General features: G+C 36.0%; 1 protein-coding gene across 4 annotated transcripts in view; it reads left to right on the top strand.

Annotated features, from left to right (window-relative positions):
* The window catches only part of Fcho2 (FCH and mu domain containing endocytic adaptor 2), a 124,839-nt gene that overhangs the window by 37,727 nt on the left and 72,241 nt on the right, over positions 1-14,871 (top strand). For all 4 annotated transcript variants that reach the window (XM_048800145.1, XM_015497807.2, XM_048800144.1 and 1 more), the window contains exons 7-8: positions 6,616-6,714; positions 7,690-7,786. In XM_048800145.1, the coding sequence (XP_048656102.1) occupies positions 6,616-6,714; positions 7,690-7,786 (196 nt within the window). The remainder of the gene's footprint in view (positions 1-6,615; positions 6,715-7,689; positions 7,787-14,871) is intronic.

Raw genomic sequence — 14,871 nt, 5'->3', positions numbered from 1 at the left:
AAGACAGGGAATATGAACTTGAATAGTTAGTATGCAGTTAAAAAAGAGACCACGATTGGAATATACAAAAATTCTGGGAAAACATCAATAGAGCAAACTTGAGAATCATTGGGATAGAAGAAAATGTAGAGATACAGGATAAAGGTATTAAGAATCTTTTCAGTTAAATAACAGCAGAAATATTTTTCCTGACCTTAGAAATGAGATGGACATCCACATATAGGAGTCATATAGCACACTAAATAAAGATCAAAAAAGATTCTTCCCAAGACACATCATAATCAAAATGCATAATATAGAAAGTTAGGAAAGAATATTAAAAGCTGCAAGATAAAAATGTCAGGTCACATTTAGAGGTAAGTCAATAAGGCTCACTTCTGACTTCTCAGATCAGACTCTAAAATCCAGGAGGGCTTGGAATGAGATGTTTCAAGCTTTAAAAGAAAATAGTTGAGAGCCAAGAGAGCTGTATGTAGCAAAGTTGTCTTTTAGAATCAAAGAAGGAATAAAAACTTCCACGATCAGGATAAGCCAAAAGAATTTATGACCACTAAACGACAACTACAAAATACTCACAGATATACTACACACAGAACTAATAAATTCCAAAGCTTATAAATGGATGAACCTATCTAGAAAAATAACTAAGCAAATGGAAATAAGACCAAATTATACATAGCAAAGAAGCCAAAATGGCAACAAATAACAAATATCTACCCATAAAAACACTGCATATAAATGATCTCAGCTTCCCAAGTAAAAGACAGATTGGCAGAATGGATTAAAAACAAGATCCAAGTAGATGCTGTTTGCAAGAGACTCATCTCATAGGCAAAGACACCCACAGACTGAAAGTGAAAGAATGGAAATAATATTCCATGCAAGTGAAGTCCAAAAACAAGAGAAGCTATTCTCAATCCAACAAAAGCAGACTTCAAGCAAAAATTAATCAGAAAACACTAAGTCACTACATCCTGGAAAGCAAACACTCCAACTGGAATATATGATGACAGTAAATATTTGTGCCTCAAATAGCAGTGCACCTAATTTCATTAAAAATACTTCTTAACAATAAATCCCAGATAGATCCAAGTACAAAAATATGGGATGGTTTGAACAAAGCCCTTGCACCAATTGGACATTCAACATAAAAATCAATAAAAATATTTCCAGTCTAAATAATACTATAAATCAACTGGACCTAACAAACAAACATCTACAAAATGACCCCCAGAATAGCTGATTTCACTTTTTCCTTAGCAGCTCATGGAACCTTTTCCACAATATACCATATAACACATAACATAAGTCTTAGCAAATACAAAAACTGGTATAATCCTATGACTTTATAGAATCATAATGGAATGAAATTAACAGGAATAAAAATTATAGAAACCACATAAACACATGAAGATTGAACAGTACTCTTTTAAATGAGGAGTGGATCATAAATGAAAGAAGAAAGCAATAAATAGATTCAAATGAGAACAGAGATACAAAAAATAAAGTTCTCTAGGACAGTATGAGGCAGTTCCAGGAGGAGAGTTTATTGCATTAAGTGCCTACATTTAAAAAAAAACAAAGATCCCAAATAATCTAATACTGTATACCTCAAGGTCCTAGAAAAGGAAAAACAAACTAATTCCAAACTGAGTAGAAGACAGGAAATCATTAAGAAGGACATAATTAAGATTAAAAGAATGAATGAAATTGAGAACAAAAAATATTACAAAGGATGTGTGCAACAGAGTTAGTTCTTTGAGAAGATAGCAAAGTTGATAAACTCTTAGCAAACTAACTAGAAGAAAGAGGGACAAGGTCCAAATCAACAAAATTAGAGATGAAAAAGAGATATTGTCAAAGACACTCTGAAATCCAGAGGATCTTTAGAAACTATTTTGAAAACTTATACTCCAGTAAAATGGAAAATCTGGAAGACATGGACAAATTTCTAGACACATAACAAAGACCTACCCAAATAGAACAGGGAGATATAGAAAACCTAAGCAAGCAATGAAATTGAAGCAGCAATTGAAAGCTTTCCAACAAAGAAAAGCCCAGGACCAGATGGATTCTCAGCCAAGCTCTATGAGACCTTTAAAAAAATCTAACATCATTCTTTGTCAGATTATTTCATGAAATAGGAGGGAACACTCCCAAATACATCCTATGGAGCCAGTGTAACCATCATACCAAAACCACACAAATATGCATTAAGGAAAATGCAGACCAGTATTCTTGATCAACATTAATGCAAAAAATCCTAAATAAAATATTAGCAAGCCACATTCAAAAACACATCAAGAAGATGACATACTGTAATCAAGTATGTTTCATTCCATGATGCAAGGTTAGTTCAACATCTGCAAATCAATAAATGTAATTTACCACTTAAGCAGAATTAAGGCCAAGAATCACATGGTCATCTCAATAGAGTCAGAAAAGATTTTTGATAAATCCAGGACCATTCGTGTTAAAAAACAGTGGAAAAGCTAGGGATGGAAAGAACTTACCTCAACATCATAAAGGCTATATATGACAAACCTGAAGCCAACATTATAGGCATACTGAAAACATTTCCTCTACAACCAGGAGCAAACCAGGATGCCCACTCTCACCACTCTTATTCAGTATAGTTTTTCTAACTGTAGTACGGCAATCAGGCAAGAGAAGGAAATTAGAATGATACAGATAGGAAAGAAAGAAGTCAAATTATCTTTGTTTGCTGATGACATGATTCTACATCTAGAAGACTCAAAAAACTCCACCAGAATACTTCTAGAGATGATAAATTTATCAAAGTTGTAGAATATAAGGTAAATATTCATAAATCAATAGCTTTCCGATACTCCAGTAGTGAATATATGGAGAAGGAAATCAGGAAAACTATCCCATTCACAATAACCTACCACCACCAAAATAAATACTCAGGAATAAATCTAACCAAGTGGTGAAAGACCTCTAAAATGAAAACTATAGAATGCTGAAAAAAGAAACTGAAGAAGACCTTAGAAGATGGAAAGATCTCCCGTGTTCTTGGATAGGCAGAATTAATATTGTCAAAATGACCATATTATCAAAAGGATTACGGAGATTCAGTGCAACCCCCATCAGAGTACCAATTACATTCTCTCAGAACTGGAAAAAACAGTCCAAACATTCATATGGAAGAATAAAAGACCCAGAATAGCCAAAGCAGTCCTGAGCTAGAATAATGATGCTGGAGTCATCATCACACCACCTGGTTTCAGATAACAAAAAGAGCATGGTATTGGCACACCCACATACACACACACAAAAGACATGAAGACCAATGAAATAGAATAGAACACAGAGATGAACCCACGTAGTTGCAATCATCTGAGACTTGGCAAAGGTGCCAAAATCTATCTTGGAAAAATATATAGTCTTAACAAACGGTTTTGAGAAAACTGGATATCCATGTGTAGAATGAAACTAGGTCCTTCTCACCCTGCATGTAAGTCCAATCAAGTGGATCAAAGACCTTGGAATTAGACCAGAAACTTTGCAACTGATAGAAGAAAACAGAATCAACACTCCAACATATTGGCGCAGACAGCAACTTCCTTAACAAGATCCCCGAAGCTCAAGAAATAAAACCAAGAATCAACAAGTGGGATGCCATCAGATTAAAAAATCTTCTGAACAGCAAAGGAAATGATTAAGAGCATGACAAGAGAGTCTACAGAATAGGAGAAAAATTTGCCAGCTACTCCTCTGATGGGGGGATTAATACCCAGAATACATAAACAACTCAAGAAAACAGCAAAACAAAACAAAAAACCAATTAATAAATGGGCAAAAAAACCAAACAGATATTTCTCAAAGGAAGAAATATAAATGGTCAACAAATATATGAAAAAATGTTCAATATCCATGGCAATCAGGGAAATGCAAACCAAAACTACACTTTGAGATTCCACCTCAATCCAGTTAGAATGGCATTCTCAAGAACACAAACAATAATAAATGCTGGTGAAGATGGCGGGGGAAAGGGATACTCATGAATTGTTGCTGGGACTGCAAATTAATATGACCACTTTGGAAAGCAGTATGGAGATTCTTGAAGAGATTGGGAATAGAACCACCCCATGACCCAGCTATCCCACCACTTGGTATTTATCCACATAAAGTGAAATCAGCATACTGTAGTGATACAGGTACATCAGTGTTTGCTGCAGTGTAATTCACAATAGCCAGGCTGTGGAACAAGCCCAGGTACCCATCAATAGACAAGTGGATTAAGAAAATGTGGTTTGTATGCACAATGGAGTTTTACTTGGCTATAAAGAAGAATTAAATTATATCATTTCCTGATAAATGAAACTAGAGAATATCATGCTAAGTGAAGTAAACCAGACCCAGAAAGTCAAGGACGAAATGTTTTCTCTCATTTGCAGAAGTTAGAGCTAAGCAAGCGGGTGGTGGTGGAAGTGGGGGGGCCACGTGGATCTCACGAAAACAGCGGTATGATCAGTGGAGTAAAGGAGACTGAAGAGGAGGGAAGAGGGATAGAAAAAGTGAAGGAATGTGGTATTAATTTGATACAGTTAATTTGGCCTTTGGATGTATCTACAGAGTCCCAATTAAAATAGAAATAAATAGAAGGAAGATCAGTAGAGCAGAGGAAGGGGAACAAGGGGAGGGAGGAGGAGACTGCAAGATAAAAGCACTAGGGACTGAAATGGAGCAAATTATATTCCAAGATTTTATTAATAATTTGAAATGAACCCCACCATTATGTATAACTAATGCACTGATTTCTGCTTTTTTGAAAAAGAGGAATGAAGATGCAGTTTCCTTCAAGTTAGTGGTTATCCCCTGAAATTAATGGTTCTATTGCCTAGCTTTACTGTATTTAGTTCTGCCAGTCTATAAGAAAATACATTATTCATTAAAATTTTGAAATTTAAGCTGAGGACCACTGATTTTAATATGAACTTAGAAATATCATTTTACTACTGAATGTATTTCTATTGAGAATAATCCAGGATTTTGAAATATTCTCATTGGCTTAGAGAATTAATCAATGACAGTGCTTTATTTTAATTCTACCATTCCTCATTAATAAAATGGACTTAACTGCTATAAATGTAATTTTGTCCTTATTGATTTCTTTTTTTATTATTTTTTAGTTGTTGATGGACCTTTTTTAAAAATTTGTTTGTGGTGCTGAGAATCGAACTCAGCCTCACACATGCTAGGCAAGCATGCTACCACTGAGCCACAACCCCAGACCCCTTATTGATTTCTTTAGAAGTTTATTTTATCTACACAAATGTAGATATAATTTGGCTTAGTGTTTTCTGATCATGTAAATCATTGCTAGAGAAGTTTGGACATCACTATGAGATGAAGGAATGTAATTTGATAAACTATGAGGAAAATATAATAAGGCTGTTAGGCCCATTCCTTAGAACTGCTGTTTTCCTGGCAAGAAAAGTTTAATCAGATTTGTACAGTAGAAATGACAATTGTATGTTGTTTAAAAATGTCTGATTCAGCATTTCGCAAACCCTGTTTTGAGGAACATTCTTTTGTGAGATAGTAATATTTAAGGAAAAAGAATTTAAAAAAAGGTTGTGAGATCAAAGAAATTTACAAATTGCTACAAATAAATTTATAAAATGCTGGGTTAAGCAAAGTGAAATGTTTCCTTATTTGAGTATTTCTGAGGGTTTTTTTTTTTGTCTCTGTGTGTGTGTGTGTGTGTGTGTGTGTGTGTGTGTACATGCTTGCATGTGCTTATATGTATGTGGGCTGGAGATCAAACCTAAGTTTTGAGCATGATGGAAAAGTACCATTCTATAACCCCATTTGCTCTTAAGAGTTTTTAGTATGTTTATTGTGAAACCAAGGCTAGGAATGGTGTTTTGTTTTGTTTTACTTTTTAATCTCAGAGGGAATAAATACTACAATACCTTGGAATTTTTTCCAAACAATATTCTTACCTGTTTTCATCCCCATTCCTCAAGTAGTATTGGTGAATCAATGTGTTTTATAGTTTGAAAATGTCCCCTACATGATCTGGAGCATCTCCACCTTTGGTTAAAAGAGCTTCTTTCCCTAATTTTTTCATTCACAGAACATATCTTCTTGAGATTATTTTAATAATTTCAAGAACTTAGAATGACATTTTGAGATCTTTGGACAGATTGTAGTCTTCAGAAGTAAACTATAATTTTCCTCTACCAGCTAATTGTTTTTTAGTTTTGGAAACTCTTCTTCCTTGGATTTTGTAACATTATTCGCCTCTTAATCTCCTAATTTTTTAAAAAAATTATGACTATAGAATTTAAATATAGTATCTTTAAACTTTGAAAAAGTTCATATTGGCCAAAGAGATGATATAACAAAAAGTTAACTTTTCTCAATGTTGTATTTCAGTAAATTAGTAGATATATTGAAGAATCATTTGTGGAGAGGTATTGTTAAATGTTATGTAATAATAGTAACTTGCTTAATTTGGTTATCAGTATTGAGATGATTTATAAAATCTCTTTTGATTTAGAACATATAATTGTATACATCTATGCTTTATTTATGTGTGCATATATATATATGTATATATGTAACTTTATATTTGCTACCCAGAAATTTCAAGATATTGAAGAAACTCATCTCATTCACATAAAGGAAATAATCGGATCCTTGTCAAATGCTATAAAGGAAATTCATTTGCAAATAGGCCAGGTAAGTATTTTTACTTTATGTTGAATCAATTTATGACATTTTATGTTTATTTATGGCTATTTATGAATCTTTATCACACTGTCTAAAATTAATATGATACTGAATTATTTCAGATAATGAATATGTAATTACAAGCATTTTTTATTTTTGGTTAATAAGTATTATAATTCAAATTATTTTTTCAAAACTAAGTATGCTCAGTCCTCTTTACATTTAAAGTTTGAAGTTGCTGATTCTTGAATATTTCTGTTTTAAACTTCAATAAGTTAGAGAAATTGATCTTAGAAATGTTCTGGAAATATAAAAGAAGTTTAGTGATGAGAATTTTGGGTGCATTGAAATAACAATACAGAAAGATGAAGTCTTTTATTTTTTACTATTAAAACCCCCAAACTAGGGCTGGGGTTGTGGCTGAGTTGAGTGGTAGAGCGTTTGCCTAGCGTATGTGAAGCACTGGATTGGATCCTCAGCACCACATAAAAATAAATAAATAAAAATAAAGACCTATCAACAACTAAATAAATAAATAAATAAACCTCCAGACTGTTTTCATTGTCTTTATAAGTTTTAATTATCATAAGAATTTTATGTCTAAAACATTCAAAAGGAACTGGAGGGCTGGGGATATAGCTCAATTGGTAGAGTGCTTGCCTCACATGTGCAAGGCCCTGGGTTCAATCCCTAGCACCCCAAAAAAAAAAAAAAAAAGACAAAATATGAGAACTGGAAACTACCTTGATTTCTAATGCTGTGAGGCCGTATCTTAAAGGAGCAAAGGTATGTAGTTATTGGTCTTCACAGATCTGCTAATACTGTTAGGTAATAGTATGTTAGGTAAATGAAAGTTCCCAAATGCCCTTGGATCAAGACAATAATTTTTTTGTTTAATAAATTTTAATTGCTTTGTAGAAGTTTTATCTGAAATATAGTAAAAATATTTATGGATAAATAAACATTTTTTCTTTGTTTTAATAGGTTCATGAAGAATTTATAAACAATATGGCTAATACAACCATTGAAAGTTTAATACAAAAATTTGCTGAGTCAAAAGGCACTGGAAAGGAGAGACCTGGTAAGATGATAAACCACAAATTTCTCACTTAGTAACAAATACTGCCTTTAAATTCATGCATGTATGGGGTGATTTTGACTTTTTATCTCAAGTTTAACTAAATAACATTTGAAATTAAAAAATGGAACCAAACCTAAAAATAGGCATACCTAAAAATGTGTAAAATCTCTGATGTTGTTTTCTTGGGATGTGATAATATGTTAAATTATGATTTTTATTTGCTTTTCATAGCTTAATAATTCAGTATTATTTAAAATCATTATTATAACCTATACTAAATTTGCTTTTATATTTGTGAAAGGAGAATTAGCTTTATAAGACCATTTTAATAAAAAAAAAGATTGGAAGAGAATATTGAACCCTCAGAAACATTAAAACCAACATAGAACCTTTCTTAAAATTCTTTTTCTTTTTCTTTTTTTTTTTTTTGAAAAAAAGGAGAGGAAAAAAAAAAAAGATTTATTGCTTTGCTAGCAAAGGAGAAACACAGGAGACTCCTGTCCCAGAGGCTGTGATTCTTTCTTTCTTTTCTCATACACATGTGTACTCAACAAATTGAGTACTAACATTATACTGGACACTATTCTAAGCATTGGGGATATACCAATGAACCAATGGATATGGGAATTTTAGTTCCTATTTTTTGTGAATAAATGATTATAGAATTATTCTACTTTTAAAAAGCATGTTATAATATATTGGGTACAATTAATAGATCATTTCCCTCCTTTACTTAGAATCTTCCAGACTTTTCGAATCTTTGTGTTAGTTACTATACCAAGTTCTTGCAAGGTACTTGTTTCACTCTACAGGTAAAAATAATTTAGTCCAGTTAAGAAGTTAAAATATGGGAGCTGGTGCTGGAGCTCAGTGGCAGAGAGCTTACCTAATATACGTGAGGCACTAGGTTTGATCCTCAGCAACACCACATAAAAATAAATGAATAAAATAGGAGTATTAAAAAAATCACTAATTAAAAAAAGAAATTAAAATATGGTATGGAATTCAGGAAAGTAGATAAGTGATTTGTGAAGTTTGGGAGCCTTTTTTTTTTTTTTTTTTCCGTGCAGTTCACTGAACTAAGGCTTGAAATTTGAATCATCGTTTCTTCCCAGGTTTAACTAATTTTAAAATTTACTGATCTAGTTGTGTTAGTATTTCTCCCTCACACTTTCTCTCCATTTTTTCCCCCACCTGCCTAATTACTTTGTAGGTTTCTCATACTGGCATAGGACAGATTTCTTCTCCAGTCCTTTTTAAATGTTATGTAATACTCACCTTTGGAGTATGCATTTGTGAACTTATTTCACTACTTATAAATTTTTGAATTTTCCTTGTAGAAGGATTATAAGTTAGACTCCAACTTGTATTCAAAGCCTTTATGGATCTGGGCTGACTAATCTCAGTACTCTTACTTTCCTTATTTCTATACCAGTACCTGAACTGCTAGCTATTCCCTATATATACCAGGTTTTTCCCTTAGTATCTCAGTTGTTTTTATGACCTTACCCTAGAAAATGCTAGATCCCATTCCTTTTCCTGTCCCATATTTTCTCATTTATGTGTTGAATGAATGTAGTCTTAAAGTGGCAGGTTGTATATTACATCTCTCATCAAAAATAAGAGAAAACTTTATACTTTTTTGGTTTTCTTGAGTTGTTGCTGTCTACTTTAATTTTTAATAGTTTTGCACTTATGAAAAAAGTGACGTATTTTATGCACCTGTTTTTTCTTTTAGTAAATAGTGTATTTTTATTGAATGATGAACAAATGGACATATAATGGTAAGATTCAAGTGTTAAGGAGGTTGGAGTGGGTGAATTTGCTGTTAGAAAATTTTTATTATGTAAATACTAAATAATTATGGTTAATGTTTAGTGAACACTTACTCTGAGCTATATACTATGACAACCATTTGTAGGCACACTTTGATCTTCAGCAACTCTTTGAAGTAGGTATTATTATTCCAATTTTATAGATGAGGGAAACATTGAGAGGTTAAAAGATTTGCCTATGCTAGTGTGTGTCAGAACTGGTCTTCAATTCCAGGATTCTGTTTTGTTTGTTTGTTTTGAGAAAAACGAAAAAGGGGTTGAGGTTGAGGCTGAGTGGTAGAGCGTTTGCTTAGCGTGTCTGAGGCACTGGATTCAGTCCTCAGCACTACATAAAACGATAAATAAATACAACTATTGTATCCATCTACAACTAAAAAAATTAAAAAGGAAAAAGTTATATTGCTTTGTTAACAAAGGAGAAATTCAGGAACTCTTGTCCCAGAGCCTATGATTCTATCATGGGGAAATGGGGGGTGGGGAGCTGGGGTGGTTTAAAGAGGTGATTGAGGGAAATGAGATTAGGCAGGAGAGATCAAGAAGGAGAAGATCAGGGAACAGAACATCAGGGAGGAGAAGGTCAGAGAAAAGAGGACCAGGGAAAAGAAGGTCGGGAAAAAGAAAAAAACATATAAGTTTTAAAGCGACAAGGGATATAGTCAAAGCATCAAATGAATCCCTATTCCATTTCTCCACTGTCAATTTGTAGCTTCCATTTTTATGGAAAGTGGGCGACTATATTTCCAAGCTATTTCCTGCTGAAAGGGGGCAAAGAAGGAGATCTTTGGAAGCTGTTTACTTGTTACCCATTCTCTCTTCTGGTTTTTTGTTGCATAATTGCAAAGGGTGGAACAGCAACAGAGCAGTAAATGGAAAGACACATACACAAGGGCAGTGATGAGTGAGGTAGTCAGAATGAGGTAGAGAAGATGTAGTAAAATAGACTTAATATTTCTTGGTATACAAGAGAAGAGGCTAGAAAACCAGTCAGTTAGGCCTATTCCCATTCCATCCAAAAGGGATGTGTGGTGGTCAAGGGTCTGTTGTGGCCAGGTTGCTAGTTACTGATCTTTTCAATACTGGTCTCCACCTGTGAGAAGGTGTTAATATAAACGCAGCAGTATGTATTAGCTATAGCACAAACTCCTGCTTACTCGGCTAACAGATAGTCTAATGCCATGCAGTTATTTAGAACTACCTCGGCCAAGAAGTCCAGACAAGTCTGTAAATTTGAGACGGACAAGGCTGTCTCATTGGCCAAGTTGATCAAAGTTTTTGACAGATTTTGGAGGACCCAATGGCGTGCCCCAGTTCCCCACCAGGGCAGTAAGGTAGCCAAAAAAGTATTCATCGCTATGAGGGATTCTACCAGGGAGGTCCTATGCCAGTCCAGTAAAAAAGCTTTAGGGAGCTTGCCCAGTGAACTGATTCTTTTAAATAATGAATTGAAATGGTGTCTAAATTCCCTAGAAAACATTGGGTGGGAGTTGTGAAGTTTCTGAGGCATTCGAAAGCCCAAGGATAGTTATTAATTTTATATGTGAACACCTGTACTGCAGGGGCCCAGAAAGCCATTGTTTTTCTTTAAAGAAATCTAGTAGGTCCCCAATAGGAAATAATTCCCAACTTTAACTTTTGTGCATTCCATCCAAGAATGGGCTGGGAAGGAGTAAGCAATTAGTTACACTGTAATCTTTTCTGTGAGAAATTAGACAATATTTTGTACACACAAAGGTGTTTGTTCTTGTTCTGGAGGAGGTCTCGTTTCAAGATATTCTGGAATTTGCATAAGAGGAAGAGTGAGAAAGGGAACATTGAAGAGTGTCTCAGATGTGTAATGCATTACTCGAACACAATACATAATGGTGCAGGCTCGGAGGTCTCATGTCGGTGCCCAGTCTCCCTTCATCTGGTATCTGAGTAAGTTTATAACTGTATGTACAAAGGGGTCATCATGGTCCATAGAAGATTATGCTCTTGGAAGGCAGATCATCAATCAACCTCCTGATTCAAGGTAGCCAAGGTCTGTGCTATTCTAACCAAATTGTTGTTCTTTCAGCCTAGAGAGGGAATGGGGATAAGCATCAAAGTTGGTAAAAGCATCAAATCTCTCATTATGTTTCCTCAAGTACATCTCCTAAGGGTTCTGATGTCCATTTGGGGGATGCAACTTCCTGCAAGTCTCTTGGATACTTTTTCACTGTAGTATGATGAACCCAGGGTTTTATTCCAGGAAGTTTCAGGGATGTGTGGGTTATCAGAAGCATGTCATTAAGTCCTGTCCACTTTTCTCACAGTTGTTGCTCCAGTCCCTGTTCTTTCCAGGTCTTTTTTTTTTTTTTTTTAATATTTATTTTTTAGTTGTAGCTGGACACAATACCTTTACATCATTTATTTTTACGTGGTGCTGAGAATCAAACCCAGGGCCCCACATGTGGTAGGCAAGCGTTCCACCTGTACAAGCAAATATCTGAAGTTTCCTATGGTATGGGGCATTTAGGTAAAATCATCAAAAGTCTGTGTTCCCACATGTTGTGTTCCTCACAGTAGGCTGCCTTTCAGTGTTGGGATTTTTACGGGCATATAATGCACAGTTTCTAGTAACCTGCTGAGTGATTTTTTGGAGGTGTGGTCCTTGCAAATGGGGCTTGATAAGATTCACCAAAGTATCCCTCCCATTTTGTGTATTCACATGTAGATGTTTCACCAAGGACCAGACCAGTCTTTCAGACAGGAGGATGAGTCCTTGGGAATTTTGTCTCCACCTGGCAGTACTATCCCAGGAATTGAAACCCCATTCTTTGGGGCTGGGGTTGTGGCTCAGTGGTAGGGGAACTTGCCTAGCACGTGCAAGGCATGGGTTCGTTCCTCAGTGTCACATAAAAGTAAACAAACAAAATAAAGGTACTGTGTCCAACTACAACTAAAAAAAATAATAACAGCCCATTCTTTGTCTCATTTTTCATCTTCCTCAGTATAAATGGGCTTGTATTAGTCCAGTTCATGCTGAGGTATCAGAGCTCTAATAAATGGTGGCTTACTCTTGCAGCTCTTTTGACTGCCCTAGTGGCAGCTTGATTTCCCCTTGCTTCGGTAGTGTCTACCTTCTGGTGACCGGAACAGTGCATGATTGCCACCTGCTTTGGTTCAGCCACTGCCTTGTATTAATGTCAGTATTTCAAGAGCATGTTTAATGTCCTTGTTTTCAGCAATGAGGAGCCTTCTTTCCAAATAGCCCCATGTGCATGTACTATCGTGAAAGCATATTTGGAGTCTATATAAATGTTTACCTTCTTTCCTTTTGATAGCCTGAGTGCTCTTGTCAGAGCGATTAGCTCTGCTTTCTGGGCTGATGTTCCCAGTGATAAAGCCTTAACTTCCAATACCTGTTGTTCTTGTGACCACAGCATATCTAGCTACTACACTGACCATTATCTATGAAGCTGCTCCCATCTCTGAAGAGGTCCCAGTCTGGCTCTGTGATAGGCTGATCAGAAAAGTCCAGTCTGCTAGAGTAGACAGTTTCTAAAATGTCTAGGCAGTTATGTTGTATGGTCCGTTACTATCTAATGGCAACAGTGTTGCTGAATATAACATAACACAAATTGACATTGGGGTTGTATAGTAGGATGGCCTGATATCTCTCTATTTTCCCAGCAGTCAGCCAGTAGCCACCCTTCTGTTCTAGTAGGACCAAGACTTGGTGGGGGACAAATATAGTGATGGGTTGTTCTAGAGTGAACTTTTCAGTCTCCTATAGCAAATCACAAGTGGCAGCTGCTGGCTGCAGGCAGGAGGGCCACCTAGGGCTCTGTGGTTGTCGCAATGGCAAAAGGTGCAATTTATGCAGTCGAGGGGGAAGAAATAAAGAATATCCATGTGCTTCTGCCTTTATCAATGTTTTATTCACTCAAATCACTCAATACAATTTCACTCTATAGGTTCTTAATCAAGAAAAATGACAATCCTTAATGCTAAGCACTACAATAAACATAATCAATTCATAGAAAACAGTTTTAGATTAATTAATTTACAGCAAACAATTCTAGATTAATTCTAAGCACTGCAAACACACTTAATCATGACAGGCTCATACCAGCCATCCCTCTGCATGCTAAGTTCAAGTGTCAGATCAAAAGTCTCAAGCCTTAGGCTTTGAGTCCCACAAATGTACACTTCAGACCGTGGTGATCAGATCAGGAACCAAGGCAGGCTTCTCCTGGGGTGGAGCTGATGGCCAGTTGAGGAGAAGGTTGTAGGGAGAAGTTGCAGTTCTCACCAGGGTCAAGATGTGGCTGTAGAATTTTGAGAGCGGTGAGGAAGATCAGAGGATCAGGCAAATGATAAGAGTTGGGATGTCATTCCAGGTCCTCATCAGACTCTCCACGTGAGGGCATCAGTGTGGGCTGGCTGAATGTCTGTTCATTTGCTCCCTTATTTATACTAAATTTGGGGGCTTTTGACCACCCCTTTGAATCCCTATCAGCTGCCACCAACGTCATTTACCCTGGGGTTAAAGCATTTGGTTTGGTGGTCCCCACCCTGATTTTCTTGCCTTTCTCCCTTTTCGAGGCGAGGACCACATGCTAGAGACTTCACTCTGAGTTTGTCAGGGTGGGGAGATGTGATTTGTTTGTGTCTGAGATCCATAATGTAGGGCTCCGTTAGACATGCCTGGTGACACTGCAGGTTTCAAACTGGAGTTTTAAAATGGATTTGCTTAGGCTCATGCCTAAGGCCATCCTTACAGGCGTCTAGCTGTTTTGATAAATAGGCCACTGGTTGTGGTATATCTCCTAGTGTCTGTAAAGGAACTCCAAGGGCTGTGCCTTGTTTCTCATGCATGTAGAATCTGAATTCCTTGGTAAGTCCCAAGGCACGGGCTATCATGAGGCTATATTTTAACTTCTGTTTTAGTCAGCTTTTTCGCTGCTGTGACTAAAGGATCTGACCAGCACAATTATAGAGGAGGAAGAGTTTATTTGAGGGCTCATAGTTTCCGAGGTCATAGTCTATAGAAGGCCAGCTCCATTCCTTAGGACTTGAGGTGAGGCTGAACATCATGGTTGGGAAAGGATGGCAGAGGGAAGCAGCTCACATCATGATGATTAGGAAGCAGAGAGAGAGAGACTTCACTTTCCAGATAACAAAATCTATACCCCATAGCCATGCCTCAATCCCTACTCCTCCAGCCACATCCTACCACTGCAGTTACCACTCAGTTAATCCCTATCAGAGGATTAAATCACTGAT

The sequence above is a fragment of the Marmota marmota genome, unplaced genomic scaffold (assembly GCF_001458135.2).
Source record: "Marmota marmota marmota unplaced genomic scaffold, marMar, whole genome shotgun sequence".
Lineage (NCBI taxonomy): Eukaryota > Metazoa > Chordata > Mammalia > Rodentia > Sciuridae > Marmota > Marmota marmota.
This window is presented reverse-complemented; position numbering and strand designations above follow the sequence as displayed.